Below are 22,530 nucleotides of genomic sequence, written 5' to 3' on the forward strand. Positions count from 1 at the left end.
TGGTGCCCCAACAGACTGGACTGGAAAACACTCTTAAAGGCCAGCAAACCGTCCTTTAACTAATGACAAGCTTTTCTTGTTTTTTTGTCATTGGTTTGTTGTTGTTTTGTTGTACATTGTTGTTTGGTTTAGCTCCGAATTGTTTTTGTGCATGTTATTATCTCCACAGGTCTGTCTAAATAAGATAGGCTGTATAAACAATCTGGAGGAGAATACAAAGGGAACGACAGTTCGGGGGTACATGGGAGAGGGGGAGGTAGGGGGAAAGGAAATGGTATTAACAAACCCAGGGACAAGGGAACAACAACTAATCCAAATCGGTGAAGAGGGTGTAGGAGGCCTGGTAGGGCATGATCAAGCGTAATGTAACCAAGAGGAATTACTGAAACCCAAATGAAGACTGAGCATGATAGTGGGACAACAGGAAAGTCAAAGGAAATAGAGGAGCTAGGAGGCAAAGGGTATCTATAGAGGTGTAAATAAAGACATGTACATATGTAAATATATTTATATATGAGGATGTAGAAATGGATCTGTGTGCATATATTTATAGGTTTAGTATTAATGTAGCAGATGGACATTGGATCTCCACTCAAGTACAGCCTCAATGCAAGAATACTTTGCTCTATTAAACAGGCATTCCATAATGCTCACCTTCCCAACACAATCGCTGAAGACAAAGCAGGTGCATAAGCAAATGTGGTGAAGATGATAGTGCCCAGCTATCAAGATATAGCATCTGAGGTTTTAAAAGCTTGAAGGTCAACAAGCGGCCATCTAGCTCAGAAGCAATAAAGCCCACATGGAAGAAGCACACCAGCCTGCGTGATCACCAGGTGTCGAAGGGATCAGTTATCAGGCATCCAACAAAAAATCCTATCGTTGCGCACCCACCTCTCTGATACAGTCGCTGAAGACAAATGGGTGCATAAGCAAATGGGGCAAAGAAAGCTGATGGTGCCCGCTATCAAAAAAATATAGCGTCTGGGGCCTTAAAGGCTTGAAGGTGAACAAGCGGCCATCTAACTCAGAAGCAACAAATACCACATGGAAGCACACTAGCCTGTGCCATCACAAGGTGTCCAAGGGATCAGGTATCAGGCATCATCAGAACAGAAAATCATCATTGTGAAGGAGTGTATGTGTGTGCGTGGGGGGGGTGGGGGGGGTGTAGAATGAAACCCAAAGCCCATTTGTAGGCCACTGGACCTCCACTTACAAAAGGGTCTCGGGGAGGAGACTAGCCAGTCAGGGTGCGATGTAGCAACGATGAAGCATACAACTTTTCTCTAGTTCCTAAATGCTTCCTTCCCCTCCTCTATCATGATCCCAATTCCACCTTACAAATCTGGCTAGACCAGAGGATGTGCACTGGTACAGGTAGGAACTGGAAACACGGAATCCAAAGCAGATGAACCCTTCAGGGCCAATAGTGTGATTGGCGATACTGGGAGGATAGAGGGTGGGTGGGTTGGAAAGGGGGAACCAATTACAAAGATCTACATGTGACCTCCTCCCTGGGGGACGGACAACAGAAAAGTGGGTAAAGGGAGACGGGGAGACGTCGGACAGTGCAAGATATGACAAAGTAATATTTGTAAATTACCAAGGGTTCATGAGGGAGGGGGGAGCGGGGAAAAGTTGAGGATCTGATGCCAGGGGCTTGGGTGGAGAGTTAATGTCTTGAGATGAGGGCAATGAATGTAAAAATGTGTTTTACACAATTGATGTATGGATGGTGATACGAGTTGTATGAGCCCCTAATAAAACGATTAAAAAATTATGCTGGGTCTAATTGATTTATGGATTATTATAATATCTGTAAGAGCTCCCAATAAAATGATTTCCCAAAAAAAAGTGAAGGTGGGGGAAATGAGCTAAAACCTAGGGCTTGAGTACAAAATGTTTGAAAATGATGGTGGCAACATATGTACAAATGTGCTAGACACAATAGATATATGGATTGTAATAAGAGCTGTTAAGAGCCCCCAATAAAATGGTAAAAAAAGATTTACAGCCAACAGTGATGGCTCCAGATAATGAATACATTCAATGTTGTTGGATGTCCTAACCACTAATAGATTTTGGCCTCTGTACATTTTTCCATTCCATAAGGAGCATACAATACCAGTCCTTTTGTATTTTGACTTACTTCACTCAGCATAATGTATTTTTAAGTTTGCTATGTCATGGGCTATATCAACACTTTATTTCAATTTATGTTTGATAACATTCCATTGTATGGTTGTACCACATTTTGTTTATCCATAATGGACACGAGCTGTTTTCATCTTTTGGCTACTGGAAACGGTGCTTCAATGAACATTGATATGTGAATATCTCAGTCTGTTTTCATGTCTTTAAAAGAACAATTCTTTTTTTAAAATGTCATGAAATAGATGTAACAAAAAGTTTACCAATCTCTTCCTTAGGCATAACTAAACAATCTCAGTCACTGGTCCAAGGCTCAGGATTATTGGGGAGTAGGGTGCAATGCAGTGGGAGGAGTACAACGGTCAACTGGCATACTACAGAGTTCAAAGACAATGCTCTACATTCATATCAGGTAACTAACAACTTATGAGCAGACATCTAAGGCACAACTACTTGTACCTTACCATCTAGAGCAAAGAGTGAAAACAACTGAAGATACTTGGAAACGATTAGTCCAATGGACCCATACACCACGATCATCAGCCTCTATAAGCCTGAACACCAAAAGAACTAGTTTATTCATCCATTCTTTCCACTGTTGAATATTTACGTTGTTTCCATCTTCTTGCTAATGTGAATACCAGTGCTGCTGCAGTTAATATGGTTATGCATATGTCCATTCATGCTGTGGCTTACTTTTACTGTTTGGTAGTGTATTTTTGCCATGTACAGGGGCGTCCTTAAGTTTGTCACTTTCTGATCGATGATCTTTATGGTTATAAGATTTACATTTAGGTCTTTAATCCACGTTGTTTGTTATTGTATACAAGGTGAGGAATGGGTCCTGTGTCATTCTTCTGCAAATGCAATTCCAATTCTGCCAGCACCATTTGTTGTAATTAAATCTTTTCCCAAAGATCAGTTGTCTGTAGGTGTATGGACTTATTGATGGGCTTCTACTCGGTTCCATTGGTCTACTGTTATACCAGTACCAGGCTGATTTGACTATCGAGGCTGGGTAAGGTTTTGAGTTCAAGAAGTGAGAGGACTCTTACATCACTCTCCCTAAGTAAGGCATTTCTTCTTCTGCTTCTCTTTCTCCTCCATATACAATTACATAACATATAACAGCCATTCGTTTTTCCATGTCTTTAAAAAATGGTACTAGGTTCTGAATGGGCATTGTTCTATTTAGAGATCGATTTTAGTATTACTAATCTCATAATATTAAGCCTTCCTCTTTCCTTGAGTATCCCATGGACTCTTTGAAGCCTGCTCATATCTAAGATAACCGATTATACATGGACCATGTGGGGAAGTAATTATAATACAAATATTGTCAAACAATGCATAAAAACATGCATTTCCATTTTTTGACTTATAGACACAACAGACAGTAATCATCAGGGAGAAAATGATTATAAATGAAAAAGTAAAAAAAGAATAAGCACGAGTCATATAATCTCTGTCAACAGGGGAAGGATAAGCTAAATGTATGGATGCGGTCATTTTTTCATAGGGGTGAATGTTCTTTTCTCATTCTATAAGCCAAAAGTAAATAGAGAATACGAAAAAGTAAAAACCTGGTGCAGCATATGTAATACGTTCTGTTCTCTCTCTTTAGCAATAATATCTTCAGCAGTTTCAGAAAGACTAGTGATATCAAACCAAGATTCAAAGCTAGAAAGGAAAAAAACATCATAAATTAACCTATCACATATTTTCAACAATATCAACATGATGTTTTACATTTTTATTTTACATTAATCTGCATAATATGATTCAGGGATACCATCATACCTTATCATAAGATTAAATTAGTTAACTGAAATTTATTTAGACTTAAAAGAACCTATTCAAAGGAACTACACGTTTTGAAGCAAAACTAAGCATTAAGGAATATATTTTATGAAACATTCCAATAAAATAAAAGGGAGAACTGTTGAAAACAAAGGCCATATGGTCTGTTTCTATAGGTATACTACAAAAATGTTTTACACAAACGTTGCTTAAAAACATCTATGTATCTTTGCTTCCCATCATAAATACTGGAGAAATAAGCACTTAAATACCAGGGCAATTAAGAAGTATTATTTCAAAATTCATAGGAATCATAAATAACATAAGAAGCTATTGTTTCTTGACAATTTCTATCTAGTCTATACGCCTCTGAAGGTGGTTGTTTCTTTATCTTGAAATGTCCCTAAATAATTCTGGGCTCTTTGATTGTTTCTACCTAAAAACTGCCATTGCAGCATCTTTCATGGACTCAAAATTGTGTACCTTTGAATTTTAACTGAATTTGGAGAACAAAAAAATTCTGAAGGGTTAAGGTCAAGTCTGTAGGATGGATGATGGGGTAAGGTTTCCAACAAAATCCTCGTAGGTTGTCTTTGCTATACCCTTAAAGAGTTAGGTAGGTACATTGTCATGATGGGGAAAATTCTCAGAACTTTCTTAAATTTTATTTCACCAATACAATTTTTAATCTCCCTCAAATGAATATCCATTGTCATCCAATTGATTCTAGCTCATAGCAGCCTTATAGGACTGAGTAGAGCTACCTATTAGAGTTTCTAAGTTTGTAAACCTTTATGGGAACAGAAAGCTTTATCTTTTTCCCATGGAGTCTAATGCATAATCAATCCACTACATCACCAGGGGTCTTAATTTTCCTCAAATTTCTTGCTAAAGAAATTTTATATTCAGTTCTGTGTTCATCTGGCCTCCTTTTAGAAAATCTATCAAGGCTGTTCCTTTAGAATTCCCCCATCAAAAAAGTTACTATAACTTAATGAGCTGACTCCTCTTGCAAATCTCCATCTTTTTAACCTTCCATAAATGCTTATTCCATCTAAAAAGTGTTGTTTCTTTAAGCGTTTTATGAGGGCAGCATATCTGTAAATTTGGCACCAAGTTTCAATGATTTTGGAAGATGTTGATTTCAATTTTATTGGGCATAACTCCAAAATCACTCCAAGGTATAAAAATTACCCATTTTGTTTTGTTTTTCAAAGGCATCCTAGCGAGACTAACACTGATTATTCATATATAAACTTGTTTTGTTTGGGAAAAACCCATGTGTATGAAATAGAAATATTATTAGCAGTATTTTCTTATTTATCTTCATAAAATCACGTAGAAGTCTATACTACACCAAAATCAAAATCCATGATGGATACAAATTTAGGTGACCCCATGTCAGAGAAAGTAGCACTCTTCTCCACAATATTTTCAATTAAGCAATTAGATAACCAGGCCTTTCATAAATGCTAGCATTTATTGGAAATAGACAGGACCCAAATTTCTGCATCATCTTCACATACATCGTATTTTTTAAATTTAGAGTTCAAGTTCCTATCTTGATTTCTAATTAATGAGGTCTGGGGTGGAGCTCGGAAATTTTGACCTTAATTAAAGATCCTATAGGTACAAAAAAGGCATCCTGGCTTTGACACAGAATATGAGAATAGGTTGGAAATCTAATTGGCTTTCTTCCTTCATTGATAATCAAATAAGTACAACTATTCTTATCTCCAGAATTTATTATTTTCCCATCTGAATTATCCTAACTTTTGCTCATATTCTCTCATCCTTTCTGCACATAATAGTTTTGGAAAACATTTTTGTTACAAAATGATAAAAACCGTTTCCATAAGAAAAAAGAAAAACCAGTTGGAAATGAAAGAACCAAATTAAACCTTGGTTTCATTTTGGTTCTGGCAGTAGCTAGTTACAGACTTCAATAACTTTAAATCTGTTTCCATGTAGGAGACAGGGCATAATTTCATACAGTTGTCTACCAGTTTGTTTTCCAGGAATAAAACAAAGATTCTGAGGTACTATGTAATAGTTTAATAAGTCAATGCAAAATAAACTTAATCTTCTGAGGAAAAAAAATCTTCTGTATTAATTGCTTCTCACAAAACTGTCAAAAGTGAAACGTAAAATATATACCATAAGAACTTGCTATAAGCATATCATTTTAATTCATCTACCTAGAAGAAATTAATTACAGCAAAGAAGAATTTTTGAGAAGAAACCTTTTGAGCAACTCAAAAACATATAGAAAACAGTTTAAATAACTGGCTTACCTACCTTTTCAAGTCATTAAATACATCTGGCAACAAAAAGTTTAGCAATGACCAAAGTTCTGATAAATTGTTTTGCAAGGGAGTACCAGTCAAAAGAAGTTTGTTATCAGCATTGAATCGTTTTAACTCCCTGATAAGACGGCACTTCATGTTCTTAATCCTGTGTCCTTCATCTACTATTAAGTATTTCCAATAGCAATGCTAGAAAATGAATTGAGGGAAAAATTTAAATATTTCATAATTCTGCCTGAAAACAGCTCTGAAATTAAATCTTTTGTCTTTAACTAAGGGTTGGATTTTGAATTATAGAAATTACACCCAAATCTATTGGGACGGTTATTTGATTGAATGACAACCTTCTGTAAAACTTTCCTTTCACTTGGATACCCAAAACACCCATGGAAGCAAAACAGTCAAGAAATCAAATGACATATTCAATGGACAAATCTGCCAGAAAAGATCTCTTTAAAGCGTTAAAGAAATAAAGATGCCACTTCACTTTGAAGACCGAGCTATGCCTGAACCAAACGATGATGTCTTCAATTTCCTCATAAGCAAGCAAAAATTGGACAATGAAAGAACTGATGTAGTTGAACTATAATGTTAATGAAGATTATTCAATATAGCATTGACTGCTTAAAGAAAAAAATATGTGTCTTTGAAGTATAGTCTAAATGTTCCTTAGAAGTGAGGCTGGGGAGACTTCGTGACAACTACTCTGCACATGTGAACATATCAGGCTCGGTAGAGCCAGGGAAACATAGGAAGAGCCTCATTACATGGGTTAACACTGGTTGCAACAATGAGCTTAAACACCGCACACATACAGAGTTGTTATGAGCCAGAACTGCCTTGAAAACGTCAAATAGTAACTGATGGAATCTAGTGTTATTGGAATCGACTGGAGGACAGTGAGGATTTAATGATTTAAACAATCATTGAAATTTTGGAGTCCACCTGTATTTAAGATTTGTCCATAATCTTGCTTTACTCAAAGCAAAGCTTTCTCATGCAGAATGTGCAGAATGATTAAAAATATATGTAACCTCTATAATAGAAAATTATGTGTAAGAAACTTATGATTCGGGCAATATGGCAACACAAAAACCTGAACACATTCTCAATTCAAGACTTGTACTCAGAGATGCCATGGACAGCGGTTGGCTGGGACTTGTTTGTGAGATGATCGAGGGCTGCTGCTGCTGCTGTCATTAGGTGCTGTCGAGTTAGTTCCCACTTCACAGGGACGCTAAGAACAAACACCGCCCAGCCCTGCACCATCCTCACAATTGTTCTCCCTCCTTTCTAAATAGTTTTATTGAAATATCATACAACTCAATAGTCTGCTCATATCAAGAACTTTTGTACAATCTACTGCATCAATTTAGGAAATGTTTCTTTTTTTTTTCTCTGAAAATATTTAAACATTCTCTACATGTAAATGAAAGAGAAATCTAGGAAACAAATGATAATGAATCTGCAAAACAAATTTATGGGCTCTAATATTATTGGTGCCACACAAAATAAGACCACATAGTGCTCCCTTCGGCAGCACTAAAAACAGGACCATACACTTCCGCTCCTATTACCTGCTAAAGCTTCAGTCATCAATATGACAGTATAAGCTCAACAATAAGACATACTATAAAAATTCAAACTAGTGATAAATGGAATTGACAAGGAAGCATTATCAAAGGTAGTCTCAATATGAGAGCAAAATAACAGAAAATTCCTTCGTATAATAGTACTGAGTACAAAAATATGGAACCACATAGAAAAATATATACAACGATCCTATATATAAATTATGCTTGTCTTTTTTTTTTGCTTATGTCTTAATAGGAATTATTTCTCAAATAATTACAAGTGTTTATTTTTGACCTTTTTTCTACAAGCAATAGATCTTTATTACTAAGAAACAGTTTATTTTTGAAAGTTACACATAATTGTAAATTCCTTGTTAACCTCATTAGCTAAGATTTCTGCACACCATATTCTAAAGTTCTACGAAATACTAGTTATGTAAGTCACATATATATTTTGACCAATGTTTTTTATCTTATATGGAAGCCATGATTTTCCTGTTTCCATAGAAGACTGCACTCAGTAAGACGGAGCACATGCTCAGCAAAAGAAAACAAAGCAGTAGAGATCTACTACCCATTATGAAATAGGTAGATCAAAAAAAATTCAAAACATCAGTAAATGACTTTGCAAGAAGCAACGACAGTAAAGTCTATTTTCTTATTAACATTTGGACATTAATAAATTAAGATAAGTAAGCAAATAAAAAATATATAGAAGCTTCACCTGACAGCTCTGTAAGCTAGAATCTAAAATACCTGTCTGCAAATATTCTATCCTTATTAGATTAAAATAAATCAAATGAATAAATTTAATTCATAAAACAAATGCCATAAGTACATCTATACTAAATAGATGTCTATAATAAATTCACAAGTTAGGTCAACACCTGGTTGTTTCCATTATAAATCGTATGGCTATGGATTACAGTGCCAGACTTTAATTTTATTGCTGGATGGCAGCATCCATGTCAGTCTCCAGTCAGTAAAGAAAGTACATAATCCATCAGAAATTTTTTGAAAACTGTTACTGGACAATGAGAAAGTGGACTGAATTAAGGAAAGTAAGATCTGCAGAGAAAGCAATGAAGACCATTTGTACCTGTAATGCATTTCGGTCTCTCATAGCAATTTCAAATGAGGTGATCACCACAGGATGAATCTGCAGCGTCCCTTTCCGTTTGTAAATATGTTTTACCAATTTTAGACGTTCTTGCTGAGTTCCATGATATAACATAGTAGGAATCTATAATTTGATATATATTTATAACAAACAGAATATAAGTGTCAAGTAGTTAGAAAAAAATAACAGGTCATTTTCTGAAAAAATAATAATTTAACTTAAATCTTATTTCTATTTTTCTCCAACAATGTGTCAAATTGGTCTAACACATCACTGTGAATGAAAGAAAACAAAAAGTCATAAAAACAAACAACTCTCAACTATGGAAGCAGATAGAGATGCTATTTTTGAAATTTCATTTACTTATTAAGGCAAGGGTAGATAACGTGTATACCTAAACCCACTGTCACTGAGGCCATTTCAAAATACAGCAACCGTATAAAGTTTCTAGGAGCATACATCTTTGTGGGAGCAAACAGCTTTACCTTTCTGTAGCTGGAACCACAGGCTTTGTGGTTAGCAGCTCCTCTACCCCAACACCTCCTACCAGCAAAACAAACCCCACCAAATGCGAATAAAGAGAATCTGTTTTTTTAAACACATCTATTTCAGGTGAAGTATTTGTGGATTTCAGGTAAAGTATTCACGGGCACAGAAAATCATCTAAAGATATTTTGGCAATATATCAGTGTTCATTCTTCTAAGTCAATTTAAAGCACTGGTTCTCTCAAACTTCCTAATATCACAACCTTTTGATACAGTTCCTCACGTTGTGGTGACCTCCCAAATATAAAATTATTTTCATTACTGTAATTTTGCTACTGCTATGAATCGGGTGACTCCTGTGAAAGGGTCATTCGCCCCCCAAAGGAGTCGTGACCCACAGGTTGAGAACCTCTGATTTAAAGTAAGATATGGCTCAGTTTGGAAGCTAGATCATAAGGTGCAATATTTAACTTTAAACAGCAAAATTTTAAAAACAGCATCATTAAAGTGGGAGATCTCTAATTTAATGCCAGTTAAATACGAAACACTATTTTAACACAATGAAATGTCTTACTTCTGGAGTAAATCTTTTGAATTCAGCCATCCAGTTAGGAAGTGTAGACAATGGGCCACAGACAAGAAAAGGTCCGGGTACTCCTCTCTGAATCATCAATGCAATTGTAGCAATGCACTGAACTGTCTTTCCCAGCCCCATTTCGTCAGCTAAGATGCCATTAATACCATTTTCCCATAGCATCTGGACAAAACAAGGCACTGTATTTAGTAAATATACAGAATAGCTCATTTCTTTTTAAAAATGAAACCCAAAGATAATTGTGAGAAGGGCGTATTTATACACTCCTGGTACCATCATAAATTCTAACAACACTTTTAGAAAGTACTTTATCAAAGCAATAACAATCTAAATAGCCTTTAGATTGTTTGACAATATTTTACCTCCACAAATTTACTCCGGGGGCTACAATTTTTTTTAAGGGAAGGGAGATGTATATATGATGAAATTTCCCTGATGGGCTATATCCCTTAATTGGGAAAACATTGTACTCTTGAAATTAAAACTGGTTAGCCACCTCAAATAAATCATAAAACACTATTTAAATATCTAAAAGTTATTTTCACTTTGAATAAAGAAATCAGAAAATAAAAGGTATCTACAACCAAGTGTTTGTTTTAGAGATAACAGAAAAGCAAAGAAGGAATGACAAGTCATAATTTCTTATTAACAGACTAATACCAAAATAACTCATACATCAAGTATGACCATTCATTACCCTAAGCCATTCCATTCCTTCTACTTGGTACCACCGCATCACTCCTCCTGTGAAGTGTTTTGGTTGTTGAAACGGTACTGGCTGTCCATCACATTTCCGAACTGGGTCAAAAAATGATTTACTATTCTGTCTTACAGTTTGAGATAATCTGTCTTTAATGATGCTATTTGAATCTTTATTGTTCTGAAGATCTTCTACGCATAGATTAGTAGATGAGGTTTCCTCCTATAAAAAGAAAGTTTACTTACAAATTTGTACTTACTGCAGTCACTCTTTACCCCCAATTTATCAGAAAATATCACTAATTAAAATTAGCTCAGTCCTATAACAAAGAAACCTTTGTGGTTATCTCTATTATCCTATTAATAAAGTTATTAATTTTCCTCCAAGAATAACATGTATAGATCAAAACAATCATGAGGCATAATACTCTTTTTTAGAAAGACCTTTGAAATTACCTTTCCCTTCCAACTACTCAACTCCTAAAATGTGCTACCCCCAAATATCTTAAAATAAAAACTTTCCTAGCAATAAAGTCCACCAAAAAAAAACTTTCATCAAAGAATCACTTTCAGTACAGGAAAAGGGTCAGCTAAAAATGATCCTAGTACACTAGTCAAGTGAAAAAGTATAAACTTTGAGTTAGCCCCTACAGAAAAATGTGTGATGATGAAGACTCAAGATGGATTAAAGTCCTAAATGCAAACCCTAGAACTCTACAGATCACCAATGAAAAAATAAGGGCAGTTTTAAGGGTCCTAGTACATGGCTTAAACGCACTATTAAACATAATGAAAAAAACAAACATCAAAAGGCAAATACATGACAGATCTAAACATAAGACACTGTGTTCATCAAAAGAGTAAGGCGGGGGTCGGGGGGACACTGATATATATGTATCAAGAGAGTAATCTCTAAAATCTATAGAAAACCACAATACCACAAGCAAGTATGAATAATTGAATTTTAAAAATGTATAGAGAACATGAACAGACAATTTACCAAAGAGGACATTCAGGTGACCAACATATGAAGAAATGCTCATGATCATTAGCCATTCAAGAGATGCAAATCAAACAAAGACAACTATTTTAATAACATAAATTATTATCAGATATGTTTATTAAGTTAAGCAGAAAATAAAATACCACAAACTTATATGTTAACTATGGGAAGTATAGAGCAAGCAAAACCAATTGATGATACAAATCAGAGAGCAGGTGCCTCTGAATGCAGGAATGAAGAAATGATGGAAAGGGATTGTACCCTTTCAAAAGGGAAATGTTCTATACTTTGAACTGAATGGTGATTACACAGGTGCATATATACACATTTGTCCAAATTAACAATTAAAACCTGTACATTAATCAAGTAAAATTTATCAATTAGCTGTTAAATAGAAGAAAAAAATAACCAAAAAATTTTTTTCTTTGAAAGGCCTCCAATATTCAGATTATGAAATAAAGAAATCTCAGGAACTTTGCAAATAGAGATCTTACTCTATCTTACTTTTATTTAAAAGTGAATCTGCTCGGGGGAGAGAGGGAAAAGAAATGGGGAGCTGATATGAGGGGCTCAAGTGGAAAGAAAATGCTTTGAAAATGATGATGGCAGCATATGTGCAAATGTGCTTGACACATTGGAGGAATGTATGAATTGTGATAAGAGATGTAAGAGCCCCCAATAAAAGTATTTAGAAAAAAAAGTATCTGCTTAAAATAATGTAAAAGTATAAATCTCTTAAAACTAGGCCAAAATTCTGCAGTAAGTAATGGTAGATTTGGGTAGATTTAGGCTTTATCTTTCAAAATGTTAATATTATAAAAAATAGCTTGCTTAATCTTACATTCTTTATGACAACATAGTTTATAAATGTTACCAAAGTAATTGCTACGTTGAAAAACGAATGAAAATAAAAGCAATTTTAAGGTATAAACTCTGTACAAAATTATATAATAGCCAAATAGACTACTACCATCTATAACCATGCCTTCAATGTTCCCAAAGACCTATTACTCTGATATATTAATAAATTCTTGACATTGCTTTTTACTAGTGAAATTTATGTTATGGAGTTTTTAGTTCCCTTTTTAATTATAAGGACATGAACAGTGAATACTGTTCAATGCATATTCAGATAATATTTTCATAACATGAGAAAACATAACCAATGAAAATCTCTTAGACCAGAGACATGATAGGCTCCCTAACAAATAACAAAAAAAACATTTATAACCATTTGCATCATTCTTAGACAATACAAAAATACACGTATTTTTTCATGGCACATGTAAATTAATAAAAAAAACGGTATCCAATCAGATAATATGTGGTTAAGAAAGAAATGGTTTAAAATAGAAAGGCAAATGATATGCACTAATGATTGCAAGGTACAAATGACCAAGGAAGCAAATACAATGCTAAAATGTAATTTATATTATAAATCTCTTACCTCATCCTCCTTTTTACATTTTTTAGCCACAGACAAAATTTCCTATTGTGGGGGAAAAAAGGTGTATGAGTTTTATTCAATTTGTTCACTCAACAAGGTTATTTTCTTCTGATTTTATGCCAGAAAATGGGGATAAAGCTCAAGGCAATTGCAGTATAGAGGTCTTGACCTTTGGCTGTTCGGCAAAATCAAGTCTGTAACATGTATGCTTGGCTCACAGCCTTTTATAAAACTCTGAATTTGTTAGGAAGACGTTTCCACAAAAACCTGGACATTCCAGGTGTTTGTTTTAAACCAAAGTTAGACCAGGTAAAGCCTAAATTCACAGGGCAAAACAATCTTAAATACTATCCCACTACCCTTGAGTTAATTCTGACTCACAGCAACCCTCCAGGTCAAGACTAGGGATTCCAAGGTGGTAAATTTTAATGGAAGCAGACAGTCACGTCTTTCTACTCTGACGTACGTGCTGGATTCAAACCTTTCAATAAGCAATCCAGAGATTATATATTCACTGTGCCTTTAATACTTCTTGTCCTAGTACTATCGTGATTGTCACACTGGTCAACGGGCCAAATCTAGCAGGCAGGCTGTTTTTGCAAATACACTTTAAATGAACAAAGCCAAGGTCACTTGTTTATGATTGCTTTCTCACAATAACTGCATAGTTCAAAATGACGTAGTTGTGACAGATCTGGTATGATATACTATGCAGAAAACTTGTTACTAAGAAAGTTCAGTAGCTTCTTGAGAAAATTCTATTATCTTTAAAAATCATTGTTCTGTGAGTGATTTGAAGTCCTCAATCTGTTCCTTTGAGGAAGTTTGACATTCCTTGCTGTAGAGCTCTTGTGATTTTGCCCTTTATTTAAAAATTCATTTTCAAATGTATTACAGGCAAACTACCCACTTCAAGACTGGTTTTATAAATACCTGAATTTCCAGTCTTGAGGAAGAGGTGACTTAGGTGAGCTGCTACATTAAATGTATTTGTCAGAGAAATTTGCCATTAGAGCTTGATCACAAAAGTTCAGTATGTGTGAAGGGCAAAGATGATGGAAAAGGATACATACTTCAGCCTTATTGCAAAAAAGATACACAAGGAAAAAAAAGATGCAAAAGAATAACAGAATGTGCCAGCAAGTGGTTGAAAATCATGTACACGTGTCTCTCTCAACAAAGATACTCATATTCTTGGGCTGTTAGGATTTCATATAGAGGACTGATGGCCAATTTCTTTTATTGGGTAAATAGAATCTTTTTGAATGATAATTTAAGAATAAAACATACCATATAAACCCAACACCCTCTATGGGGTATTCTTGTTAAAAATTTAGCCTCAATTAAATCAAACAATTATAGAAGAAAAAAAAATGTGTCAACATGTGAGCTTACTGGTAAATTTGATAAGAAATGTTAATGCATCAATTATATTGTGATTACTTTTTAAAAATAGTTCTTGCTAGTGCTGCATAAAAAATATTTATAATGCAATGAAATGATGCAGGGATCTAACTACTTTAAAGCAATTTAGGGTATAGAAAAATAAGGGCAGAAAAAGTTGAACCTGCTAAAATTGGGCATTAGGTAATTCAATATACGATCCTCTAGACTTATTGTTTAAAATTTTATAATGTTTATGTTTGAAATTTTCTCTAAGAAAAGATGAATCAAAAAACTTTTAAAACATCTACCACCATCTAATCAATAGTGACCCTATTTGGGGTTTCAAGACAATAAATCTGTACCAGAGGAAACAGCCTCAACTTTCCCCCAGAGTGTTTTGTGAATCTGACTGCCAACCTAGCAGTTAGCAGTCCAATGCTGACCTCATAGTGCCACCAAGGATCTGTATATGTACATATCCCCTAAGCTTATAATTGAGGCTTTGTAATATTGGTTTCAAAATTCATTGAATCTACCTCAAATTCCCTAACTTTATGTATTTGTGGATGATTTTAAAATAATCTCAGAATTATATTTATACATAAACAACAGAAAATAGAAGGCTCTGTAACACACTGAAAAGGCCAAATAGCAACAATTCTTGAAGCTTTAAGAGTGTCGAAAACCCACAATAGGTAGGAAACACTGAGCTTCTGTTGAGGGCAACATAAAAATTAAGGATTAGTGATGGTTAAATATGAACATATTTAATGTTGCTGCACTATCGATGTGAAGATGGCTGAAATGGCATGTTCTGTCACCTATATATTTACAGTGAACCCTCGTTTATCGCGGTTAATCGGTTCTAGACCCTACCGTGATAAATGAAATTCCGCGAAGTAGGATTCCTTATTTGTAAATCAAACATTTTCGTAGTTAGAGCATAGAGGACATGAAAAAACACCCTTTAGTCACCATTACACTCATATTACCCAATTTATTAAATGAAAAAGGGAAAATACAGTAAAACATTTTGGACGTTACAATTATCATTTATTATTTATTATATTATTTATGGCATCAAGCGTGTACAGTATGAGCCAATCAGCGGCAGTAATGACAGAGCATGCGCTGTTACGCCAAAACCGCGATAGAGTGAAGCCGCGGAAGTTGAAGCGCGAAGTGGCGAGGGTTCACTGTACTACAAAATAAATGTTAAAAATCCATAGGTTTTTATGAAATATTAATCTTATGTGGCCTCGCCCTATTTTTTACCTCTTTTGACATGACTTCTGAAATATTGTATGACTCGTCCTCTCTTCCTCTTTTCTTCTTCATGACTGTAAAAAATATGCAAATTTTCATTTTGATAGAAATTAAACCATAAAGATAAGCAATAATCAAAACTGGAAGGAAATTAACCTGGGCTCTCTTCACTTCCATCAACTGAATTTTCACCCTGCAAAATAAGGATTTAGAACATTACTTTTTCTAAGACCCTTTGGTATTACATATTTAAAGGCATTGATTAACTTGACATACATAAATGCTCCATTTGTAGTTTTATTATTTACCTTCATGTAGCATTTTTCTATTAATTCCTCACTATATAATACAAAGGCTCTACTTTTTTCCTTTTCTTTTCACTTAGGAAGAGAAAGTTATAAAATTAAACATATAGAAGAGAATTTTATTTTTAAATTACAACGCATATCTTTGTAACTGTAAATTAATGCTAAGTAACGTTCAGTGTGCATCATATGTAAGGAATATTCATTTTAAGTAAGTAAAAATAAAAGATAAAGGTATTAGTTAGAGGGTGCTAAGGGGAAGAAAAAAAAAGTTAAAGGAAAAGTCCCTACCCTACCCCCCCAAAGAAATTTCCAAGAGAAAAATGGATGAATACTATATCAAGAATTGCTATTAAAAAGAAAGAATTGCAACTGGGAGGGAACACTGGGGAAAAAATTGCTAGACAGTTTGATAAACTGGCAAATAAATAGAATAGGATAATTAAAAAATTAAGAGCATTAAAAATGAAAATATCAAATGTCCTAGTAAGAAAATAAGCAGAATTTACTGACACTTCTAAAACATGAGAAAAATAAATCCTAGTATAAATTTAGCACAGGCTGCATTAACAGGATAATGAATAATGCATAAATAACTAAGTAGAATAATCACCTTAAATATGTTTTTCAAAAAACCAATCGGCACTGGGTCAAATAATAGCAGTATCTAATAAAGAATTCTACAATTCCTCTTATAACATCCAATTATCCGGTATTGTTAACCCCACCACTTAATCTAAGAATCAAGTAACTGGACTTAAAAGTAAAGATACATCCTATACCCTGTAACTCTCAGCACTGTCATTTCACAACAAAGCAGTGTCGTCATGTAGAAGCTACATGCAGGCTCTGTAACTAAGAGGGTTCCTGAGCTTAAATCATCATACTATTTATAAGATAAGTGATCTTGAGCAAGTTACTTTTTCTCTCTTGCAGAAACACCTTTGTACATAAAACGGAGACAGTAACAGTCCTAGTAGCACCACTCAGAGAATTAACAGAAAGAAGAGAACAGAGTACAATGAAACCTGGGGAAAGTCGAGCTAAAAGTCAACAACAATGTCTTATTTTTCTGGGCCTCTCCAATTTCCCATTTTTAACGAGTGGAACCTTAATACTTTTCTATCACTCATTTTAGTGGAAAATATTGAGTTTTTCTTCTTTAACAGATTTCAATCTTATACATAATCTGGTTTTCACAAATCCTACTATACCCAAATACTCAATAAATGTGATCTTTATTATTTCTATTTTCAACAGCACAACTATTATTTAGACAATTCCCATCAGGGCATTAAATAGTCTCACCTCACCTTAAAACAATCTCCAAAAGAATCACACTTGAAGTCCAAGCTGTCCATAGATGAATATACTATTGTCTAAAATTTTATTAGCAGATAAATCAAGAATTCTCATTTGGCCCTACGTTAAAGCTTCAGGCAAGAAACAGACTGCTGTTATTGTTAAGATTCAAAACAGCTATTTACATGATGAGGGTAGAAATGTAAAGTACAAATAGTAATCATTATGTTCTTAGAAGAAATGAACCAGATACAGTCCACAGAAAAGGAACTGATGGAAAGTCACATGTCTCTTTCCATTATCTAAAAATTGAGAATTTTTATGTACCTTTTAATATAAACACTGATAGGTTATCAAAGCAAATGCAGTAAACATTTAAAAAAGGTCATAATATTACAAAATTTCTTCAGTATTTCAGGTAATTTTATTTTAAAATACCTTTGTATCTTTTAAAGATTCCTTTTTCTTCTCCAATTTCTCTTTCTTTTTCTGTTCCTATAATGCAAAACATAAAACATTGGTCTCATCTCCAATTATATTCAGTATGATGAAACTACAACCATCTTTTAAGTAGGTCCTTTTGTTTCAACCTTTTACAGAGTAACAGAAAGCAACTCTCCTGTATTCAACTAATACTCGGATCAAACATAAGTAAATGTTTTTGGACAATAGAATGAAAGACACTGAACATAGAGAGAAATGAAGTCTTCTCATTGTCCAGCTGACTTCCTGAGAGTAATTCCCAAGCATGGGCAACACAAAAGGAACCCAAAGAGTCCAACAGTTGAGAAAGCAGTCCAAAATTTAGTTAGGGGAGTTAGCAGTAGCAGAGTTAAGTTCCAAAAAGGAAGGCTACAGAAAGAAACCTCAAGAACTACTGTCTTCGCCTAAGTACTATCAGTGTGTGGATGCAAGGCTAGGAAAAAAGCCAACGAAAAGAAGGCAGAACAACGCCCCACTCTTTTATAAGTGATCAGGAATAATTCAAATTACCATCAACTATACCTACAGCAGAAACATCTAATACACAATATAGAGCTAAATAAAGTACTCAGGACCCAAGTTACTGCAAAATTAAAAGTTCTAAAAGCAAAACAATTAAGAAATTAGAACTATTTGCAAAAGTTAAGTGTTTGCCTTAAATCATAATAACCACATTGTGTATTCTTCTGTAGGTTTCATTTTACCATAAAATGGCTTTTTAAAGGGCTTGAATAAAAGATAAAGATATGGCATGTCCCAAGGTTAGCAAGATCCTAGTTCATAAACATTAAGGCTGAGTAATGACTCAGTGATTACTGTATTTCCTCAATTTACACAAGCTTTCAAGTTATCATACATTCTAATTGAGAAACCAAAAGTATGTTATGTGATAAATGCTTTGGATAGGGAATCAGAAGTGATACAGGAGGTAAAAGGTAGCAATTTTATTTAAGGTTGTCAAGGCAGATTTCAATAAGAAAGGTTGCTTAAGCCAAGATTTGAAGATGATGATGAAATAAGCCATGCAGACATCTAAGCAGTGTTTCCCAGTCATACCCAGCCCGTGGAGGCACTGGAACAATCCAGGGCAGCTACAAAATCAGACACACTTTTTCCTGCATTGTGAGCTATAGTACAAAAGATTTTTTGTTTTGTATAGAGACAGGCAGGCACTGAGTAATTTTTCTTTTTCTGAAAAGGAGGTGGCATGCTAAATTAGTTTAGGAAACGGAATTCTAGAAATCTAGATTCTAGAGCAGCGGTTCTCAGCCTATGGGTCACAACCCCTCCGTTTGGGAGTCAAACAACTCTTTCACAGGTGTCGCCCAAGACCATAGGAAAACACCCATTTCCAATGGTCTTAGGAATCGCGACACCGCTCCTCTATCCGTCTCCAGGCAGGTTCGCCCACATCCAGATATGTCCATACAGGAGTACGCAGTGTGAAGACTGTTACCCATGCTACACCATGCTTCAAGACAAAATTTCATTGATTTGCCATTAGAAATAAATATTTCACAATATATAATTACATAATGTTTTGTGATTAATCACTATGTTTAATTAGGTTCAATTTTTAACAATGAAAATACATCATGCCCTGTCAGATATTTACATTACAATTCATAACAGTAGCAAAATTATAGTTCTGAAGTAGCAACAAAAATAATTTTATGGTTTGGGGGTGGGGGGTCACCACAACATGGGGAACTGTATGAAAGGGTCACAGCATTGGGAAGGTTGAGAACCACTGTTCTAGAGGAAGCGTATCTATAAGCAGAGATATTTACATTGGGCTAAAGGCTCAAATGAAGGAGCACACCTGTAATGCTTCTGGGATGGTCATGGGGATAAGGAAGGCAGACAGTGCTGCAGTCTTGTAGGGCATAGTAAGGATTTGCCTTTTGCTCTAAAACAAAAAAATGACTAGAAAGTTTTTCAGTAGGATTACATGACCCGATTTATTTTCAAAGGATCATTCTAATATTGGAAAAACATTCTATGTTTGTTGACACAAACTTTATGGTCAACAACAACAAAAAATCTGTAAGAATAAAAGGTTAAAAGTAAAAGAATGGAAATAAATATACCACATGAATAGTGATCAGAAGGAAGCTACTAGAGTAGCATTATCCCTATCAACTAGATTTCAGGGCAATTAAAAAAAATGTTACGGCAGCCTCAACCCCTGAAGATTCCATGCACAACTGAGGAGTCAATCCATTAATAAAACAGAACTATCTTAAAAGATGACATTCCAAATAGGTCCACGAAACCTAAAATATTTACTATCTGGCCCTTCACAGAAAGCTTAGCAATCATTTAGATCAAAATTTAAAAATTACATTTCTATATGATAGTAATGAACAATCAACAATTAAAAGCATGAAGATATTAATCCCCCCCCCTAAGTGACCACTAGTTAGTTTTAGTAAAAATTGACAAGCTGATTCTAAAATATAGGAACCCAAAGGCCAGAGAAGAGCTAAAACATCTGTGAAAAAGAACTAAGTCCTCCAAACTTTAGAGACATCTTACAGACTTCAAGATTATAAAGCTACACTAATAAGACAGTGCAGAACTACATACACAAATACTGTATATCACCTCATTTTTCACAAAGGTGAGATAAGTCCTTCTAATAAATGTAGAAAAATTAGACAGTCTGGTTGAGGCAATCCGTTTATAATCAGCTGCTAAACATACATGCCTCAGAAACCCTATTTAAGACTCAAATTGAAGGCAGAGAGTTTTTAATGTCACTGCAAAAGAACAAACTGTAAATTTCCTTTAAGATAACAGTCAAAAAAATCCTATGAAGCTCGGTTCTATTTGTAATACATCGGTAGTTACCTCTTTAAAACCAACTTCTAAGGAAGCAGCAGTCAAGAAATCAAATGATGTTCATATTGAACAAATGTGCTGCAAAGAAAGGCTTCTTTTGCGGTTGTAAAAAGCAAAGGCGTCACTTCAATGACTAAGGTGTGCCTAACCCAAGTCATGGTCTTTCCAATAGTTTATAAGCACATAAACTTTGGATGATTAAAAAAAACACAAGCCAGAAGAACTAACACACTCAAACTAAGGTGCAGGTAAAACTGATTACAACATGGGCAGTCAAAGGAACAAACAAATCATTCTCAGAAGAAATACAACCAGAATGCTTGCTAGAAAACTCAAATTCTTTCTGTTGTTGTTGAAAAACTCAAGTTCTTAACAGCAGACTAACTGGACTATTTGAAACCAGCACAGGACTCTCTGAGACTATTGTCCTGAGACACAAATCCCAGAACCAAAACAATAGCAACATTGATTTTTAGTGAAACAGCAAAATGATACACAAAATAAAGGATATTACTAGTAAGGATAGTACTCTACTAAAAGCTAACTGTATGTGAAAAGATGAACTTTTACTGCAAAGCAAAAATGAGAAGCTGAATGAAAGTACTGAGCATGGAACAAACAACAAAATTAAGGAAAATGATGACACCTTGTGAAAACTGTAGCTAATGTCACTGAACAATTTGTGTGAAAATGGTCAAAAAGGAACCTAACTTAATGTAGACACTTGCACCAAAAGCAAAATAAAAGATACATTTAAAAAGATAAAGGATGACAGATAATTGCTGAACATCCTTAGTCATAAAAATTTCAAATGATTACAAATCGGGATAGACCTGAGGATGTACATTGGTACAGATAGGAATTGGAAACGGAATCCAGGACAGATGATCCCCTCAGAGCCAGTGGTGAGAGTGGTGATACCGGATGAGGGAAAGGTGGGGTAGAAAGGGAGAACCGGTCACAAGGATCTACATATAACCCTCTCCCTGGGGGGACAAACTGAAACGTGGGTGAAGGGAGATGCCGGACAGCATAAGACATGACAAAATAATAATAATTTATAAATTATCAAGGGTTCGTGAGGGAGAGGGGTGAGGAGGGAGGGGAGAAAAATGAGGAGCTGATACCCAGGGCTCAAGTAGAATGCAAATGTTTGGAGAATGATGAGAGCAACAAATGTACAAATGTACACAATGGATGGATGTATGGATTGTGATGAGTTTTAAGAGCCCCCAATAAAATACTTTTTTAAAAAAAAGTAAAAGAACAGGGATTTACCATACATACGATATACCAGACAATAACTGATATGGCTATACATATTAATATCAGATTCGTCATAAGAAAGAATATTACTAGAGCAACTAGTACACAGAGGACCACATGGCCAAGCCCAGTATGAGACATGATGCCCCTCACTGACCCATGGCCTTGCGGGGGACAACACCAGAGACACTGTGTGGGAATTGCACCCGATCTGATCCCGCCACACTGAGGCAAAGCACTGGGGGAGTGCAGCAGAACAGCAGGGGAGGGGAGCAGCAAGATCCCTAGGAAATGATGAGGGTGGACTTTGGGGACAGGGCGTGGTGCCCCAACAGGCTGGACAGGAAAACACTCTTAAAGGCCAGCAATCCTTGAACTAACTACAAACCTTTCTTTCTTGGACTGTCTGGATAGGACAGGCTGGATGAACAATCTGGAGGAGAAAACAACGGGACTGACAGTTCCGGGGGGACATGGGAGAGGGGGAGGAGGGG

At 35.1% G+C, this 22,530-nt stretch overlaps 1 protein-coding gene across 1 annotated transcript in view; it reads right to left on the reverse strand.

Annotated features, from left to right (window-relative positions):
- Window positions 1–22,530, reverse strand: part of HELLS (helicase, lymphoid specific) — a 43,284-nt gene that overhangs the window by 10,938 nt on the left and 9,816 nt on the right. Inside the window, exons 3-11 of the mRNA XM_045291445.1 lie at window positions 17,882–17,938; window positions 15,993–16,029; window positions 15,846–15,910; window positions 13,185–13,226; window positions 10,733–10,957; window positions 10,015–10,197; window positions 8,934–9,077; window positions 6,253–6,449; window positions 3,738–3,834 (exon numbers count right to left, since the gene is read on the reverse strand). Coding sequence (XP_045147380.1) covers window positions 3,738–3,834; window positions 6,253–6,449; window positions 8,934–9,077; window positions 10,015–10,197; window positions 10,733–10,957; window positions 13,185–13,226; window positions 15,846–15,910; window positions 15,993–16,029; window positions 17,882–17,938 — 1,047 coding nt within the window. The remainder of the gene's footprint in view (window positions 1–3,737; window positions 3,835–6,252; window positions 6,450–8,933; window positions 9,078–10,014; window positions 10,198–10,732; window positions 10,958–13,184; window positions 13,227–15,845; window positions 15,911–15,992; window positions 16,030–17,881; window positions 17,939–22,530) is intronic.

This window comes from Echinops telfairi, unplaced genomic scaffold, assembly GCF_000313985.2.
Source record: "Echinops telfairi isolate 266 unplaced genomic scaffold, ASM31398v2 ScPeMD7_70;HRSCAF=299, whole genome shotgun sequence".
Taxonomy (NCBI): domain Eukaryota; kingdom Metazoa; phylum Chordata; class Mammalia; order Afrosoricida; family Tenrecidae; genus Echinops; species Echinops telfairi.